Source organism: Schistocerca americana, chromosome X (assembly GCF_021461395.2).
Source record: "Schistocerca americana isolate TAMUIC-IGC-003095 chromosome X, iqSchAmer2.1, whole genome shotgun sequence".
Classification (NCBI taxonomy): Eukaryota; Metazoa; Arthropoda; class Insecta; order Orthoptera; family Acrididae; genus Schistocerca; species Schistocerca americana.
In genome coordinates, this window is record NC_060130.1 from 219,998,425 (window position 1) to 220,019,756 (window position 21,332).

Here is a 21,332-nt window from a genome sequence, read left to right on the forward strand (position 1 = left end):
ATTTTCACCTCTGAAAAAATTTCCTATTTTTCCATTTGTAAATAAAAAAAGATGTGATTAATATCTGCTTGTTAGCAGAATTCCAAAAACAAATGTTTATGTGCAGAATTCTAGGGGGATATTGTAATGTAACTCTCAAATATCAGTGTGTATAAATAATTTCAACTGTACCACTATTGTTGTTTCAAAAAGAGCAAAATTGTCACACACCCCTCCCTATCCAAATAAAACTTCCCTATGCAGGAAAGATGTCTGATCTTTCCTGCATATCCCCACCAGTAACCTACAGCAAAGCTGCAGCACAAGAGGTGGGGATGCCGGCTGTTCCAGCCAGCATTTCCGTCCCACTCTCCACCTTTCAAGAGGCAGTTGCCTCAAAGGACCAGCAGATTGCAGATCAGCAACAGCTGATCAAACTGCTGATGGGGAGTGAACACTCACAAACACAGACACACATCCAACACACACAAGCACCTGCCACAAACATGAGAGATATGTCCTCACTCTCACACCTGGTGGCTCAGGCACCGATGGAATCAGAGCCAGAGCCAACAGAAGACACTAAAAACTCAGAAGATGAACCGTGGCAGCATGTTGGTCCACAACGCAAACAGCCAACAAACACACAAACAAGTGAGCCCACAAACTCATGAGGCAACCACTGAGCACTGCTGCAAACTCTGACAACATGGGAAATTGGCCGCACCAGCAACACAGGGAACAATACAAACAACCCTGTGACTGCACCATACGCACACATACAAGCAGCTATGCAGAACCCCAACAAATCCTTGGCTGGCTTCCCACCAGTCATTATACACAACTATAGAGACCTCAGTATCCTAAACAAAGAGTTAAATAAAAAACACAAACCCACAACATTCTACTCATAACTCACTGGGGACCACACGGCACTGTATGTGGCAAACAAAACAGACTACTCAAATCTGTTGGACTTTCTGAAAGAAAGAAAGGTAGAACATTTCACGTACAGGACAGTCCTAGATAAAACACAGCAGTACATGATCAAGGGGATAGGTTTACAAACACCAATCAAGATGATACACGAGGAACACACCACCCTTGGATGGGAATGCATTCATGTAAACCAACTGACAGAGTTCAGCACAGCGAGACCATCTCACAACTACATGGTGGAGGTGGCCAACACGGCCAAGTCCATCAACCTGTTGAAGTTAAAATTATTTCTTCACATGGTTGTCAGTGCAGAGGTCTACAACACGCTGTCCACTCCCCAACAATGCCACTACTGCCAGCACTTTGTGCACGCAGATATCTGATGTGGTCTCAATCCCCACTGCCGCAAATGTGCATGACACAAGAGTGCAAACTCCCCATCACAGCACCTCCCAAATACGCCAACTGTGGTGCAGCCCATCCGGCCAACTACAGGGGGTGCATTGCATACAAAGAAGCTCTGAGGTACAAAATAGCAAAACACACCAAAACGACCGCCATCACAGCTCTGAAACTGCCCCCAAGCCCAGTAAGAAGTGGAATATCCTATGCTGGAGTGGTCGCTGGGAACTCCAGCAAAAAAATGGTTCAAATGGCTCTGAGCACTATGGGACTCAACTGCTGAGGTCATTAGTCCCCTAGAACTTAGAACTAGTTAAACCTAACTAACCTAAGGACATCACAAACATCCATGTCCGAGGCAGGATTCGAACCTGCGACTGTAGCGGTCTTACGGTTCCAGACTGCAGCGCCTTTAACCGCACGGGAACTCCAGCAGCACAGGATGGTCAGAGGAGGCTCAGAGCTCAGGACACACACACCAAACACCCCCAGCAACAGACACACAACCAATACACACAACACCCAACACCACACCCTCATCAGATGCACCAATAAAGGGATGACCACAACACCAGAGAAGGAGAAGGAGAAACAATCAGAACAGGAGAAACATGACCACACCACAACAAGCACACAGACAACAGCACACCAATCCTCACAAACATTATTTGGACACCAACACAACGACTCACACAACACACCCACTCACCACAGAGATCACACAGGCGCCCACAACTGTTACTTGAACAGCTGACACACAAGCCATCCCTCACCAGACACCAACACAATGAGCAGTGGCCACCAACACAAGCAACAACTCACAGGCTGACACGCCCAACACTATCTTAACATTCCAGAGAGTAATTGAGACATTATTCCCCAGACTCATGGCCACCAAAGTAGTCATGAAGATTATGGGGTGTGTCACACAACTTTTCACACAGTTCATGTCAGGCTCGCTCAACTGGACTAGCATCGAAGCCATTATCACGCCACTTTTTACATCACTACATGGATAACACACCACACCAGCCCCGAAACACAGATGCTAACACAAACTCACAGATCCTGTTTTGGAATGCCAATGGGATCACAAACAAAAGAGCTGAAATTGGTGCGTTCATGGAATGAAAGGGTATCTGAATCACCCTAGTGAATGAAACACTGCTTATGCCTTGCAAACAGCTAAACATTCCAGGCTATTGTGTTTATCGTACTGACTGAGTGGATGGCAGGAAGGGCACAGCAATCATCATACACAAAGACATACGAACATCATGCTCCCTGCACTTGAGAGACCAGAGACCACAGCCATCAGGGTCAAGTTCAACAGAGCTAACACCACACTGGTATTGCTGTACAATCATCCTAGAGACATAGTAACACATGATATCAGCACAGTTCTCAACATACCACTACAGGTACTCTCTTACTGCTGCCATCCAAGATGCAGTGACTGATGCCATTCCAAATTCAACACCAAAACAACACTCAACAGCCCTGCCCCAGGAGATCCTGGGCCTTATCTCAATGAGGAACTGCCTCAGGAGATACTGGCAGTGTACCAGGAGCCTGTTCTATAAACTGCACGTCATCAGACACCAGGGTTTAATACGTGACAAAATGCAAACATTTAGAAATTAACAACGTGGACAGAAACTTGCTGGGCTAGATACCACACATCCTGGTGTGAGGATGCTAGCCAGACACTTCACCAGGGAGAAACATTACATTCCCACTCTACGAGGACCAGACGGCCCAGCTTACTACATGACGGAGAAGGCAGAGATTATGGCCACAACACTTGCAGCATCTTTCGTGCCAAATCTGGCTCCTTCAGATCCAGTATTTACACTCAAAATGGGCCAGGAGGTTACACAACTTGTAGCCCAGCCCATGTGCGATGAAATTAGCTGCACTAGCACAAATGAAATTGCATGGGATATCAAGCATACCAATACTAGGACAGCCCTTGGGCCTGATGGCATTCAAAACTGTGTCCTCCAGGAGTTCACAGATAGAGCCGTAGGATACCTTACACACATAACGAATGTCATCCTAAAACACCAACACTTCCCTGACTTTTCGAAGGCGGCCAAGGTCCTGATGTTCAGGAAGCCAGGGAAAGACTACTCCCTCCCACAAAGTTACCAACCCATCAATCTGCTGTGCTCACTCAGCAAGATCGTTGAGAAGGTAATATTAAAATGCATCACTAGGCACTGCATCGGCAATGACCAGAGAAATTCAGCTTTAAGAATCACCACTCAACAACACAACAACTCCTCCGTGTTGTCAAACGTATAACACATGGCTACAATGTGAACAAAGCTACAGGGCCCGTGTTCCTGGACATTGAAAAAGCTTTCAACCATCTTTGGCACAATGGCCTTATATGCAAACTAAGCAAAGCTGGTTCCCCGGATGGACTCATACGTCTCATACAATCATATCTCACAACATATGTTTCAACACTGATGTGCTGGGCAAACAATCAACACAACATGGTACCCAAGCTGGAGTACCCCAGGGAAGCATCCTAAGGCCCATCTTGTTCAACCTGTACATTAACGACTTCCCAGCAACACAAAACATGATGTTACCCATCTACACGGATGACACAGCCATCCTTGCGTAAGATTGGAAACTGTCAAACATTAATTCACAAATACAGACAGCACTCAGAACTGCCAAGCCTTGATTGGAATGATGACGTATTAAAGTAAGTGCAAACCAATTCTGTTTACATGCAGACCGAAACTACTGTGCAAACATCAACACAGTAGACAGATAACACTAGATACATGCCCAATACATTTGTGAGAGAAAGTCAGATATCTCGGTGTCTGGCTGGACTGTAAACTTACATGGGGAAACCACATCAAATACATTGCCAACAGAGTGCACATGAGACTCAAACAACTGTACCCAATGCTCAACAGGGAAATCACACTGAATAGGACGGTGTTGAGGTCCACATACATGACACTGATTGGACCTCTGATGACATACTCAGCTCCCGTCTGGGGATATGCAGCTCCTACATGACTGTGCCACCTGTAGATCATACAGAACAAAGCGCTACAAATCATTAGCAATGCTCCATGCTTCACACACACTGTGGATCTTCACAATGAATACTTCCTTGAAACCCTCAAGGGAGTCTTCAAAAAACATGCCACACGACTATACAGGAATTCAAGACACTCGAACAACCCTTTCATCCTTACTCTGGGAAACTATGATCACAACAATAGGAGGAAGCAAAAGTGGCTAAAGACACTGCTAGCTAGGACATAACCACCTATGGCAAGATGACACACACCAACAAGTGACAAACGTCGGCAGGCCCGTGCATATCAGCATCATTGACTGGAAATACCAGCTGCTACTAAAGCCAATCAAAAGGCTACAGCAGGGAAACCAGCAAGCTCACCCACTGATGCACAAAGAAATTGCCAACATCACCCTACACTGTGCGTATGAAATATGACCTATCGGACACAAATCCTGTTACAGTTTTGCTGATGCTGAGCAAGAGATCAACACTGGCACCCAGTGGAAGCCACTGAGTGATAGCACCGCACAATGTCAAAGATATCAACATGCATGATACCCACTACTAACAAAGCGTATCCTTGTATCCTTGCACGACCTGTCGCAGGCAGGAAGACATCCACCACTGCTCTTACCACCTGACCTAACTATTGCATATGTTTTTTTTCCCTTGGCTCTTGCCTTGGCACTTTTTTTCCTCTGCCCTCCAAACCACTGCATTTCATTTGACTTTCAACCCAATCTATCTCCAGATGAGTGTGTATTAATGGTTAACCTTAACCAGACATCGCAGTACCCACATCCTGCAACTCCTCACTTTATTGAAAACTAACCCTTATGCAGAGATGGCAGTAGACCTTTTGAGTTGGCCATCATGCTGGTGTGGGTGTGGAGGAGATCCACCTCTGTTTTAAAAAGACAGTATCCTCATACAAAAATATTACCATCAGCTGTAGCACATGCAGTGTTGTATATTGGTTAATGTCACTGATTTGTGTGCTGCAGGTCATCAGTTCAAAACCAATCAACAGAAACTATTAGGATTTACCATTTATGGATGGTTCTTGGTTGGTTGGTTTGTGGGATTAAAGGGACCAGACTGCTATGATCATCGGTCCCGATGGCTCTTGAAATATCTTACATTTGTTATGTTTGTACATTCTGGAATACAAACATTCTGGAATATTTGATGTTTGTATAAATTGCTGCATACTCTATCCAGGAGGTCAGTTCTGCTCTGGTTCTAAGGTGGTGTCAGCAATAAACGTGTTTTCGGATTAAGTGTTGAGCTTCATTTATGACCCTGCCTTTGGGTTTGGAGTTGATTGTGGTTTTGGTATGATACTGTGGTGGAAATGCCAGATACTTCAAAACATGTGCATCATCATGACTTTTATTATGCATCATAAAAACTGTTGTCTACATGGGCAGAAACCAGATACAAGCATCACACTGTTCCTATGATCAGTATACTGAGGAGACAGATGGATTTCAAAATCGAAGTAAGTCGGATGCATATCAGCCTTCCATTAGTGTTTTCTGGGGATCCTAGTCAGAACTTGATGAAATGGCTGAAAGGATTTGATTGTGTCATCAAATACAAAAAGTGAAATGACATGATGTACATGGGAAATGTGTACTTTTACTTGGATGGCACAGCCCAGCAGTGGCTTGTGAACAAAGAAGAGAAGCTCAGTGGCTGGTACAAATTTCAAGATGAACTGAAGGAAATTTGGTGTCAATCAGGAGCAAGTCAGCTTCATGGAGGAACAGCTGAAGAACAGAGCCCAACATCATGAGGAAATGACACAGTCATATATACATAATGTATTGGTCCTATGCCACATTGTGAATCCTAACATAGCAGAGACCAAGAAAATCTCACGCTTGATGAAATTTACTGAGCTCTTCTGATAAAGGATGTCACATCACAGAGGAATTCATCAAGTGGTGCCAGTGCACCAAGGAAATGCAACAGAAAAATAGTCAGCTGAAAGAAGAATTACTGACTCTAGAATATGGTCCCCATGACAGCTGTGGAAAAACACCATGACCTCACTTCTCTCATATACCAAGTAGTAATAGAAGAGATATAGCAGTTTATGGCAGCAGATGAAGTAAGCAAAAGATATCAGCAGTGACTGACAATCACATACATCAAAAGGTAATAGATAATATTGAAGAAGAGGTGTACTGGGCTTTAGCATGAATCTCTGCTACCATCAAAGTCCACCAAGAAAAATGGACTCAGCCAACTCAAATATATCCAGCCTCCATCAAATGATAACACAGCATCTGACCAATGCAGGTACAACCAACTCTTCTACCAAGTAAAATGTCTGACAGAATAACAGACATTTGGAGGATGGAGGACAATATGCCAGTCTATTTTCACTGGTGTACATGTTTTGTGCTACTGCAGTGCTAGAATAAAACTGTCTGATGACTATTACACAGCAAGATATCAACCATCACAAAAGTCCTATTCATGTAAGTCAACTGCAAATATTATAGTTGACTTTCCAGCTGAAAGTCATTGCTTAATCTTGGTCAAGATGACTCCTCAATATGCCAGTCATTCCATGTTACCATATAGAGGTACTAGCTGCTTACCACCCTTACAATTCAAGAAAACTAAGAAAGTCAACCATATATGGAGGTGAGACCATCACACATGAAAAACCTCCATGGATGACAGATATCAAGATGGCAGTAAATCTCATCAATGTCATCATGATGGGCCAGACAGTCTATGTAATAGCCACTTCAGGGGTTTCTTTTTCTTTAATGTTGGATGCTTATCATCACCAGCTACAGAATTTTGTGCTCAGTGATGAAAAAGAAACTGTGCTGAAAGTTGCAAATTGGACATACATCTATCTGACAGGAATGTACATTACAAGAATAATTATCAAAGTCAGACCACAGCCCTTTGAATTTGTCATTTTAACATAATGTAGTCATAATGTTATTTTTGGATGGGACTTATTGGAGATATTACAAGCAATTGTAGACTGTGGAAGATCAGACTTCCAGATTGACAATAAAAATAACAAGTACACGAAACAAAGAGTGCTCTGGCCAGTTGCTTGCCACTGGAGACATTGTTTCCCACCATCATAAACGAGACAAGTGCCAGTTGTCAATCAAGATGCTCAGTTAAACTGTCAACCTTTTCATGATGGCAGAAAGATACTCAGGCACACAAAACAAATCTACATGCTAGCAATGTTCATAAAAATTGTAGCTAGTCAAGGAGAAATTTGGAGCAGTAATTGTCACAAGCAGCCACAACTCACCTCTTAAGGTATGTGGGTAGAGACAGTTGAACCAGTCTGAGAAAGACAGCTTACTGTCACCAACAAAGAATCAAGCTCCATTCTCAGTACAGGCAATGCAGGGGAGGAAGCTACTATCAAAATGCAAAAGGATCTGGCCTGATCAAGAATAACATTAGTGAGTGATAGCCATTCTTCATCAGTTTTAGGGTGCCTTCAGAATCAGAGTAGAGAAAAGACAGACCTAGCAGCCCATGATGAAGCACCACATCAACACTGAGGATCATCCACCAATTAGTCAGCACTCATCAAGGGTGTTGCCACATGAATGACAGATGATATGAGAGAGAAGAGAAAAGGTACAGCAAGATGACACCACTGAAACTTCAGAGAGTGTGTGAAGAAGAAGGGTGCACTGACTACTGACAACTGAACAAAAAAACCATGAAGAAAGATGTCTGTCCTTTGCCATGCACACATAACACCCCAGTGCATTTGAAAGGAGCAAAGTATTTCTCAACTATGGACATGTAGATAGGTTACTGACAAAACAAGGTTGAAGAGGCTGACCAGCAGAAGCCTGCCTTCATAACTGCTAATGGCTCAATGAATTCTTTTTGTCAAAGCCATTTGAAAAACATGTAAGTTGACCAACAACTGTGTTGAAGTTCGTTTAGGCTGCAGGTCTCTGTATGAATAAAAAAAAGTGCCTCTCCATTGCCCAAGAAATAAAAGTCTTGTGACGTCTAGTGAATGGTGGTGGAGCAATCCAGGTGCACAGAAAATAGCAGTCACAGATTTTCTGACACCTTGGCACATCTGTGATGTAAGAAGTTTGCTTACAGTGTACTCATACCACCAGTTATTCATAAAGAACTTCTGTACAAAGGTACTTCCTTGCAAGAACTACTGCAGGCAGATATCAGATTCCCCGGAAAAAAAGTGCAAGGAAGATCTTTCTGTGTTGTTAAAGGGATGCTAACATCTCTGTTTTTAGCATTGTATGATGAGAATGCAAAGACAGAACTTCATGCCAATGCTAGCAGCTTCAGGATAGGGTCTGTTCCAGTAAAAATTCAGGTAGGTGCTGGAAAGGTGATAGCTTATGCTTTCACAGTACTCTCCAAATCTGAGAATACCTACTCTACAACTGAGAACGAGGACCTTGCACTTGTTTGGGCCACCAGCATGTTCCAGCAGTATTTACTTAGCACCATTCACTATTGTGATGGATCATAAATCTCTATAGTGGCTGACTAGCCTGAATGAGCCATCGGGTGGACCAGTGAGATGGGCACTGAGGCTTCAGCAGTACAATGTCACAATGGTTTATAAAAAAAACAGATGAAACATAAGGATGCTCACTGCCTTTCAAGGACTCCTTTGATGGATCACAGCAGTGTGGACCAATTCTCTGTTATCATTGCATTAAATAACATTGCTGCTGAAATGAGGGAAGATTCAGCATTGCTAGAAACCATAGAAGCCTTGAAAAATGAGGAACCAGCAATAGAAACATTGTACAGGGGGAAATATGATCCAGTGGGGTGGAAATGGTTGCTTGTCATTCAATCTCAACTGCAGGCAGTGATTCTGATGTATTTCCATGATGCTGCAACGTCTGGTCAACAAGTATTTTTGAAGACTGTAGGCTGAAACAGATGCAAGCATCACTGTTAGGTCTCCAGTGACCCATTAAATAGTATGTGAGCCACTGTAAGGAATTTCAATGATGGAAGCAATTGGCACACTTGTCTCTGGAGCATGTGGTACCAATTCTGCCTGCAGCATTGCCATTGCTCCATACTGGAATCGACCTCTTGGGGATGCTGCTGCAGATGAAAAATAGGAATAAATGGACAATATTTCACACACACTATCTCACCTGATACGCTGTCATCAAGTCTGTGCTGACTAGCAAAGTTTCAGAAATGCCAAGTTCCTTGTAAAAGGCATCACTTGAAACACAGAGCACCCTGTGTGATGATCTCTGGTTGTGGAAAAGTGTTCCAATCAAGACTAGTATCAGGTGTAATTTCACTTTGCCCACAGCTGAATGGTATCAATAATGTTTTAATAGGAGTTTAGCAGATATACTCTCAATGTAAGTTGATGTTGAACAGAGAGACTGGGATACAATACCATTCATCATGACATTCACATACAACACAGTGAAGCAAGACACTACATGCTTCAAACCACTCTTTGTGCTCTGCAGTCAAGAGGCCAAAATGACAGCGGATACACTGTTCCAGTTTCAAATGGATGACACTCATGATGACTAGTTGAGGCACTTCAGCACCAGAACTGAAGAAGCAAGGCAGCTGGCTCACATACAGAACATGGATGCTCCTGGAGAAAGACTGAGGGCACTATAATGTCAACCACAGCCCTCGAGACTTGGTATGTGTTTTTACACCTGTGCTGAAAATGGGGCTACTGCAAAAGTTAATAAAGTGCTAGTTTGGGCTGTATCATAGCCTTTGTTGCTTGATAGATGTCACATATGAAGTCAAGAATTATGACCCTTCATCAAGAAGGCAAAAGCACAGAGATTTCACACATGTTCTCCATATGAAGCCCAACTACAGTCTAGAGGTGCAAATTGACAATGGGAGGTTCAAGGAAATTGAAGACCCACTTGGTGATTGCAAAGCTTTAATGGAGGGACTACCTTTGATATGCATCATAGTGAAGAGGATGTAGCAAAATGAACTGAATCTGAGAATCCCACCAGCACAGCCATACAGAGAACCATTGTCAAGATTTACATCCAATGTGCTGCAATCAGCTCCAATGAGAACTTCTGAAACAGCAGTTCACTGTTTCTTCAGGAGAGCGAGCAATGCTATGAGCTGTGGTGTATGTAATGTGGTCTAGTGATTAGCATCATTGATGATGTGCTGCAGGTAGTTAGTTCAAACCCAACCAGTTACTTGTATTTAGGATTTATCATTTTTGGAAAGTTCTTGTAATATCATGTATCTGTAATGTTTGTGTATTTGATGTTTTTGGACTTGACTGTGGTTTCAACATGACAGTATGTGTAAAAATATGATGTATTTCATATGAATACATTGCTGTTCGCATTTTGTATGATCAGATTAATTTTGAAGTTACTTGGCCTGAAACTATGTAAATCGTATTTTATGCCAATTTTGTTAAGCTTAAGTAAAGAATATGTATCAAAAAATCTAAATAATGTCTTTGCCAGTGATGTTCTTCAACTATAATCACTGATCTCCCTCTCTTGCATTTGGTAGGAAGAGTAATCATCAATGAGAGTTTTGTGAAGTTAGTTGTAAAGCTACAACAGGTTTCTCTGAGGACATAATGAATACTTAGAATTATGTAACCTGTGTGAGCAGATAAATATCATATTAATGTGCTAGTTGTGTAATATTTGTGATCCAGTTATCTGAGCATTCTAAAATGCAGAGGTGTAAAGGAACAAATTATTATTATTTTGTAGCTGAGGTGACCCAACAAATCAGAACATCTATAAAAATTACAGATTTAGTCATACAGGAAAATTCAAGAGCATCATACCCCAGAGACGAACACAATAATCCAAAATAAAAACCAGATAATTAACAAAATTCTACATTTAACAAAGTGGGCATGTTGTTCAATTATATTTGAAACTGACAAACATCCATGCTGTGAATATGTCATGAGATAGATATTCATTAGTGAAAGAGCATATTACAGAGTGCAATAAATTTTGACATAGGAAAGGGTATTCATTGCAAACATATATAAATTTATGAGACTCTGCACTACAGAAATGCTGCATCTATCAAGTTTTCTCATAACTGAAGTAACAGATAATATTCTTACCAGACTGCCCACTGTCTATACTGTGTGAACTCTGTGAAGTTCCATCCCAGTGAGAGGTAGAATTATGTATAACAGTACTTCTGTGTTTTCTCTTCACTGAGCTGCTCTCTAGAAATAAATAAATAAATAAATTGTGAAATGTGTTATGCTATAAGAATTAATAGCTATTGTGTCATATGAAATGCTTCTCACTACAAATAATAGTATTTAGTTGATTATGCAATCAATGCAATAATTAAAGTATTTTGACATTGTTTTTCTTGTTAAAACTCATTTAAACCTTCTGTTCAAACTCCAGTGTTATGAGAATTACTCATCTTTCCTCATGTGCTTGTGTTTGTTTGAAGAAGGGCGAAATGAGGGGGAGAAGATAAAACATATGCATGCAGATACGCCCATCCACACTTGATTTCTCAAAATTAACAATTTGTTTCACAAAAGAACACAATTCTTAATCAATCTAACAATATATATTCTGTATGCAATAGCTGGTGGATTTGGGGTGTAGGGAAACTTTACACAGTGCCAATCAAGCAGCCTGAAATTCCAAATTACTTTATTATGACCCTCAACCATGGCTCAGTACAGGAAGTGGCAGCATGACTGAGACATCCAGTAGCCTCCTGCATATTGTCACCTCACAACATTGACAGAGTGCAGCATCAGGTAGGAAGTGGCTCATGACACAACTGCTCCATGCATTCATGGCCAACAATGGCCACTTGTGTTGTGGTATGCCTCATACACCCTATGCTCTCCAGCAGATGGAAGGCAGGTGACATTACGGCAGTGACCCATTACTGTACACTAATGGCTGGCAACCTGCTTTCCAGATCTGAAGCCAAATGTGGTGACAGCTCCAGGTGCTGTGGTTTCAGGTTAGTCTGCCCTGATGCAGAGTTAAATTATAGAGCCCAAGCATCACAGTGTCATGGTGATAGAGCTGTGCTACTAACAGAAGTGACTTAAGTGTTAAATTGATAGGTATTTATATGCATCTGAGCTGTGCCTGCTTAGGCTTTGCTGTGCCTTATGGCACATATCTAAACATTCTGGTTGAATGGTAGTTTCCTAGTCCAGCTGTTAGTCTCTGACCAATAATGCAGGATGACAAAGAAATTTGCAGGGAGTCCATTACTTGTTCTCGGATGGCAGATGCAGATGTGAAGGGGTTACGATATGTCTGGTGCACATTATGGTTTCCTCTCTCAAGGTGATGTGATGTGATTTATAAAAACCTTGATGATGAGTATGCCTGCCCTCAAGTTTCTGTGCCCTCCATCATTGGGGTGATGCCACATCAAAACGTCCTACAAATCTGGATATTCCATGATTCTAAAAGCTGACAAAATGGAGACCCACAATGAAGCCACCATATTTGCTGATGATCACCCAGGGTAGTGCAGCACTGAACGCAAAGTGATAATATTCATGAGCAGTCCATATTTCCCAGTCATTGCACCATGCCAAATACAGCCACTTGTGTTGTCTTGTGGTGGTAAAGGAAGCCTAGATATTGAATGGTAATATCCTATTCCAGGTGCTATTAGTCTCTGACCAATAGTGCAGGATGACAAAGAAAGTGGCAGGGAGTCCATTACTTTTCTGAAATGACAAATGTAGATGTGAAGGTGTTACGATATGCCTGGTGCACAGTACGGTTTCCTCTCTCAAGGTGATATGATGTGGATGACAAGAACCTTGACGGCAAGTATACCTGCCCTCAAGTTTTCATGCCATCCAACATTGGGATGATGCCACATCAAAATGTCCCACAAATCTGGATATTTCATGATTGTACCAATTGACCAAATGGAGACCCACAATGAAGCTCATTCCAAACTGTCAGGCACTGATAATGTTGTATCACATGTGCATGCAGCATCTCTGTGTTCTTTACTGTACCCACTCAAAATCTGATATTGTTCACACCCATTAAATGCCCTGCCAGGCCTGGTAATAACACCAAACTTGAATAACACTAATGCACTCTTCTGGTCAACCTACCTGTCACAGAGAACTGCTGCTCTAAGAATTTACATACCCACCAATGGTGTGTAAATATACAAAATTACATTGTCATATGACTATGTGTTCTGGGAGCCTCACAACTTTGTCTGGCGTTGTACATGTATCTGGACTCTGAAAACTTTAACTTGGCTCGATGAGTTACCCCAAAGATAAACCCACATGAAATTATGGAATGGAATGCTAGCTTGTTTTACCTTCAAATTACTTACATTTGACTACATGTGCAGTGAAAATAAAGATTTTCTTAGGTACTTTAGTAGTTCTGTTGTATGCTCCTCCAAACTGAATTTGCTGTCAAGTTGCAGACCAAAGAATTTAACAGAGTAAATCTCTTCTATCTGCTTGTCGTCAGAATTTGTGTACACTGTGAGAGGAAACCTCCTAAAAGCCCTCAACTGCATATAATGTCTCTTTCCAAAGTTTAGTGACAAAATATTGGTTAGGGACCATTTGTTAATGTCAATTTAAATTTCATTAACTTATTTTTCAAAAACTGTTATTGTTTTTATGATTATTGCAATGTTTATATCCCCTAAAAACAAAACAGACTTGGCATCTGGTAATGTTATTGGTGAAATGTCAAATCTTTACAACACCACATGTAATTAGTTACCAAGTGGATGCTGATGGATAGCTCAATACAGGAAACTTTCTTATTGACATACTACTGGTATGTTTCCCACCAATTTGTATCATTTCCTGTTACACCATAATATTCTAATATGCTTAAATGGATATTGTGATTTTCACATTAAAATGCTTTTCACAGATAAAAAGAGGTACCTCTAGCCTGTAATTTATGGTCTAGTCCATTATGTACATCCTTGCTGTATGTGTAAATAGCTCTCTCAATATTGGAACCCATTAGAACTCTAAACAGTGACATTATATTATTTGTAGTCTGAGGGTTAGTTGTGTATCACCTTTTCTAAAATTTTAATGGATATGGTAAAAGTGGAACTGTACAGAAAATTGATGATATCTCTTTATCTTCTTTCTTATTCTGGGGCTCAACTTCTACAGCATATTTAAGCCAATTGGGAAACATTCCAGTGATGGACAATTGATTACACAAATAGCTTAATATGGTGACCACAGCTCCAGCAACTTTTGATTTTAAAGATTTTATGATTGAAATTACTAGTTCTGGTGTACTCATGTTACTAAATGGTCTGAATAGTCCATAGCAGTGAATACTGAACCCAACACTGCCATAGTTTCAGTAATAGCTATGAAATGCTTGTTAAAAAGGTTCACACCACTGCACACATCTATTTCCAGTGTATCATTTACTCTTAGAGCTAGCTGCTACTCCTCATCTCTGGTTTTACCAGTCTCCTCCCTCATTGTATGCCATATTGTCACCCTTTTGCTATCTGATGTGACCATCTGTATTTCATTATGCATTTGCTGTGATTACTATCTTCAATATTTTGCAATACTCATTTTGATAAGATATAGTGTCAGTATCAGAGCGTTTCCGACTGGGCTTCTTGCAGACTTTGGTCTACTCTGTGTTGCCTTTGTAGGAAAGTTGTTTTCAGAGAAGATAATGCCACCATTAATAAATGTGTTGTATTTTTCACTCATCTCATGAGCAATGCATATGTCACTTCGGTTAATGTCTTTGAGGAGTTTGCTGCACTAATTAATTTATATCTTAGTAGATTTTTATCCAGATCAGTACCAACATTTAACATATGGGACCACACTACATGGTATAAATAGTCATTTTATACTGGTTTTGACACCTAATTTTATTCATTAGACCTTTCTATAAACACATTACCAAAGGCTGTTTTTGAGCTATTAGCTACTTAGTTGGGAAGTTCACTGTAGGAATGAAGCTGATTGACAATGCTACTGGCTGTAATAAATTATTACTGAAATAATTTCTACAACAGTATATTAAAATCACCTGCAACCACAAATTTTTTCTTTTTTTAATTTTTACTGATAAATAGGCCAATAGATCCTCAATGTGATTTAAGAGCAGATTAAAATTATATGCAGGTGCTCAGGATACACTTACTATTATAAAGCATTTATTATGAAATTAAATTTCTGTTGAACATACTTACATATGTTGTTCCAAGGAAAAATTATTTATTTCTATACTCTTAAGAATATGAACATTCCTGATGAATGTGCCACTCCTTCTTCATTTGTGCTTTACATTAGTGAGATGCTAAACTAAATCCTGCAACACTTGGCATATCTATACCAGTGGCAATATGAAGTTCAGAATGCCAGTTTATGTAAACTGAGTTTGATGATTCGAAATCATCAGTGCAAGTAAGTATGTCATTGTTTTTTGATCCTCAGTCATAGAATATTCTAATGCAAGCACTAACAGAGACATAAGTGGATCAAAATAAAATTTGCAATGATTGCTGAAAAGTTTCAAATAATGTCTGATTGTACTGGTGGAGTATGCTAGAATTATCCTGTTTGACTTCTTTCTCAAGCCGAATGTTTGTTGCAGTTCAAATCTCTCTTCAAATATGGTTTTTCTCTTGTCCTCCCTACCCTAAAAATATGCCACTCTGACCCCTGTAACAACTGGTGTTTTACTACTCATGACATTGCCTCCCACCCTCCTTAGGTTTTCTGCTATTAGCACGGCCAGTTTACCCTTTCCTTTCCTGTTGGTGCAAAAGCTATTTCTAGTATAATTGCATCTGCTGATCGAATTAACAGGGACCACACAAATGCCTAATCCTACACTCAACATAAGCAGTTATTCTGACTCACAATTATCTCCTCTGGCAGAAGAGTTCAAATGTGGTCGGTCATGATATCTCAAACCAGATACAAATTAAACACTGGTATCTCTTTACACTGATACTATCTTTATCAGGTCACACTCAATACTGTACTCAGGATCTCTGTCAGTATTATTACCCACCCCATCCACTATAACCATGGCGTTTTCTTTGGTGAACTCTTACAGAGTGATCCTATATCCTCTGTCACCTGAGACAGACCAACACTAAGTTGAATAAAATTGTTGACCTGGTATTCTGATAATAGTTCATCTTTTAGCAGTTAGCATTTGCAGGAAATGAAGATTTATGTGGTAGAAGTAAAGATTAATAGAGACTTTTCCAAGCAAGCAACAACCAACAAAAGTGATAAGTGATGCACTCAACTATAAGAAAACATTATGCCAGTTTTTCCCAGTTTGTTCAGCATGCGGAATGATTTTTTATAGTCATCTCACCTTTCAACTCCATCTCAATCCCTATCTATAATAATTGAATATAATAGAGGGAAACATTCCATGTGGGAAAAATATATCTAAAAACACAGGTGATGTGACTTACCGAACGAAAGTGCTGGCAGGTCGATAGACACACAAACAAACACAAACATACACACGAAATTCAAGCCTTCGCAACAAACTGTTGCCTCATCAGGAAAGAGGGAAGGAGAGGGAAAGACGAAAGGATGTGGGTTTTAAGGGAGAGGGTAAGGAGTCATTCCAATCCCGGGAGCGGAAAGACTTACTCTTTCCTGATGAGGCAACAGTTTGTTGCGAAAGCTTGAATTTCGTGTGTATGTTTGTGTGTCTATCAACCTGCCAGCCCTATCTATAATAATTAATGTAATATAACATTAAAATAGGAGAGGGAGAAACTGAACTTTTTAAATGATATAAATAATTTGTTAAACTGTAACACTCCCATTTACCTCCACAGTAGTCATCGTGTGCAGTCTGAGGAGGAGTGTTGCCTCTTATACTACTTTCCCATGATGCCACTGCACTATCAACAGATGGCAAAGCTGAACAAAACTGTCTTCCATGGATCAAACCTTCTGCTTGAATTTCAATAAGAGGAATTTCTGAAAAAGTATTCTATATATTACTATTTTAACCAACAGGTAAACAATTATTTTGTATTACATTGATAAAAATAATGCTCCTAAAATAGTTGTAGAAAACTTTTAAAAATAAATTATCTGGCTCTATGTATAAGTTTAGGTGCTTGAAATGAACCATCTGTTAAATGTGACTTGAAATTTTGTCATCATTAGCAAGCAGTTCTGTTTATTTGCTTTAATATTTTACAATGCATATTTACAGATAGATACTCACTACATCTGTAGATTCTAGATCTGTGGGCTAATAGACAAATAAATCCAAATAATCAAAATAAAAATCACTATTAACACCTATGAGATATTAAAATTTTGCACTAGTCTGGGATTTGTATCTGAGCAACTACATGCAAAGAGAATTCTCTTCTAACAATGGATACTCCATGTTGGAAGGTCAACAATATTAGGAAAAGGATAGATTGCTTCTCACTGTATACATGAGTTGTGGAGTTACAGACAGGCACAAGAAAATTTGTGCGCTTTTTTTGCTGAAGAAGGCTATGGCCAAAGCCATAAAGTATAACAGTCTTTTTGTTGTACGTGTCTGCAACTCAATAGATTATCTCTATGATGAGTAGCAATCTACTCTTTTTTACTATTAAAAAAAATCTTGATCACAATCGCTCGAAACCAGTCACCGTAATAAATAAATTGTGATCAAGATTATTTTTAATAGTAAATATTTGTAACAAATTGATCACTGTCACTCCCATAATGTATTCAAAAGTAATTAATTTACTCTTTTACTAATATTGTTCTGATGTACCTATTCCAGCATGTAAAGTAGATCAGCTCAAAGCTGTAACTTGTAACTTGTTTCTCTCCACTTCTGTCAGGCTACATATAAATTAACAAATTGTTCCAATTAGATTTAAGACTGAATCCAGTGCATTATTTTTAATTATTACAATTCCATTGTGGTGAATACTCTTGTAGAAAGTGCAACATCTCATTTTTGTTACAATCCTGAGATGCTGATTAAATCAGATTCTCTGTGACTGATTTGTTTGAGAGGTCTTATTCCTACTGCATTATAGGATAGCCCATGAAGATTTTCATAAGAATGACAAATATTAGTTTGAGTTGATTTGTGATGGCTCATTTGGAATTGTTCTGATTACTTAAGTCACATTTATGTGTAATAGCCTTGACTGAGCCTACACTTTTAACTGCTCACCATCATTCAGCAGAACATGTTCTTATTTACAATGTAAGAAAACTTATTTACAAAGTCGTTATCTTGTGAATCAAACTACTGAACCTCACATACAGTCATTTTAGCTCTGTACAACAAATATTTTATCAAACAGAATCAAGTCTGAAACACCATACAGTGACACCATGTGAACATGGAACGTTACTCGTAACTAATGCCATTTGATTGAAAGCAAACAGTAGTACTGTATTTGTGTGAAGATAACATAAAAAACATTACATTATGTTACGGCTATACATTTGATGGAATGATAGCAATAACTCCAATAACTGAAATCCTGATGAAATTACTGTAAAGCAGGAATGTACACTCCTGGAAATGGAAAAAAGAACACATTGACACCGGTGTGTCAGACCCACCATACTTGCTCCGGACACTGCGAGAGGGCTGTACAAGCAATGATCACACGCACGGCACAGCGGACACACCAGGAACCGCGGTGTTGGCCGTCGAATGGCGCTAGCTGCGCAGCATTTGTGCACCGCCGCCGTCAGTGTCAGCCAGTTTGCCGTGGCATACGGAGCTCCATCGCAGTCTTAAACACTGGTAGCATGCCGCGACAGCGTGGACGTGAACCGTATGTGCAGTTGACGGACTTTGAGCGAGGGCGTATAGTGGGCATGCGGGAGGCCGGGTGGACGTACCGCCGAATTGCTCAACACGTGGGGCGTGAGGTCTCCACAGTACATCGATGTTGTCGCCAGTGGTCGGCGGAAGGTGCACGTGCCCGTCGACCTGGGACCGGACCGCAGCGACGCACGGATGCACGCCAAGACCGTAGGATCCTACGCAGTGCCGTAGGGGACCGCACCGCCACTTCCCAGCAAATTAGGGACACTGTTGCTCCTGGGGTATCGGCGAGGACCATTCGCAACCGTCTCCATGAAGCTGGGCTACGGTCCCGCACACCGTTAGGCCGTCTTCCGCTCACGCCCCAACATCGTGCAGCCCGCCTCCAGTGGTGTCGCGACAGGCGTGAATGGAGGGACGTATGGAGACGTGTCATCTTCAGCGATGAGAGTCGCTTCTGCCTTGGTGCCAATGATAGTCGTATGCGTGTTTGGCGCCGTGCAGGTGAGCGCCACAATCAGGACTGCATACGACCGAGGCACACAGGGCCAACACCTGGCATCATGGTGTGGGGAGCGATCTCCTACACTGGCCGTACACCACTGGTGATCGTCGAGGGGACACTGAATAGTGCACGGTACATCCAAACCGTCATCGAACCCATCGTTCTACCATTCCTAGACCGGCAAGGGAACTTGCTGTTCCAACAGGACAATGCACGTCCGCATGTATCCCGTGCCACCCAACGTGCTCTAGAAGGTGTAAGTCAGCTTCCCTGGCCAGCAAGATCTCCGGATCTGTCCCCCATTGAGCATGTTTGGGACTGGATGAAGCGTCGTCTCACGCGGTCTGCACGTCCAGCACGAACGCTGGTCCAACTGAGGCGCCAGGTGGAAATGGCATGGCAAGCCGTTCCACAGGACTACATCCAGCATCTCTACGATCGTCTCCATGGGAGAATAGCAGCCTGCATTGCTGCGAAAGGTGGATATACACTGTACTAGTGCCGACATTGTGCATGCTCTGTTGCCTGTGTCTATGTGCCTGTGGTTCTGTCAGTGTGATCATGTGATGTATCTGACCCCAGGAATGTGTCAATAAAGTTTCACCTTCCTGGGACAATGAATTCACGGTGTTCTTATTTCAATTTCCAGGAGTGTATTTTAGGGATGATAAAAATTTTTGGACAACAGAAGAAATCATATCACAGACAAATGGTGTCAATAACTCCTATATTCCTAGGGAAAATAAATAATATTTTCTACATAGTTTACCAGCTTGCCAAGTGAATACAGGACTTCAAAGCAGTTCCAGTGCTAACAAATGAGGCTGTGTTTGAGAGGAGTTCTGCCATCTTGTTTTTGGTTTTATGTGATTTTCCTAGATCATGTATGCCAGGATGACTTCTTTGAAAGATTATGACTGTGATTCCACCCCATTCTTGTCCAAACTGAGTTTATATTTTGTAGTGACCTTGTAATTAATGGGACATCTAGTCACTTAAAAAATGTAGTTCATCAGGATTAACATGATATTTATTAAAGGCTCTCCAGTAGATGGGTCCATGTTTCTTTAACTTGTTAGCTTGAAGCAATAAAAATTTAGAGAAGAAATCCAGTTCAGTGCACTATAGCATTAAAACTGAAATTTCACTATTAATTGGATACCAACATACTATTTAATGTGCTATACCAGGTTTTATTTCAGATTGCTACTTCTTTACTACACAAGTACTGACATTTTTTCTCTGTAAGTAACAATACTTTGATTAAATTAAATATGTGTTACTGAGTATTTGTAACACAAACTAACTATTTTGTCTTTTTTTATAAAAGAAATAGTCTATTTAACTTCATAGCTTGACATTGGATTCAACATGCTCACTTACGCGTAATACTCCTTTCCACTTTCAGAGTCACAGTATCTCCAGAACTCTGAAGAAGGGCAATTCCTTCTGATAGTGGTTTCCCTTGTAGTGACTGACCATTGATGGCTAATAAACGGTCACCAACATGCAATGCTCCTGTTTGTTGTGCTAGGCCACCTACCAACATAAATGAAGTAATGCAAAAGTCAATCCAGGATGAACATATCTTTCAGTAATGTGGAGTAACATGTAATAAAAGTTACTGCACAAC

The 21,332-nt window shown here is 40.8% G+C and overlaps 1 protein-coding gene across 1 annotated transcript in view; it reads right to left on the reverse strand.

Moving 5' to 3' along the window:
- The window catches only part of LOC124556461 (glutamate receptor-interacting protein 1), a 615,250-nt gene that overhangs the window by 84,080 nt on the left and 509,838 nt on the right, over window positions 1-21,332 (reverse strand). The window contains exons 12-14 of the mRNA XM_047130411.1: window positions 21,083-21,238; window positions 17,220-17,372; window positions 11,496-11,603 (exon numbers count right to left, since the gene is read on the reverse strand). Of these exons, the coding sequence (XP_046986367.1) occupies window positions 11,496-11,603; window positions 17,220-17,372; window positions 21,083-21,238 (417 nt within the window). The remainder of the gene's footprint in view (window positions 1-11,495; window positions 11,604-17,219; window positions 17,373-21,082; window positions 21,239-21,332) is intronic.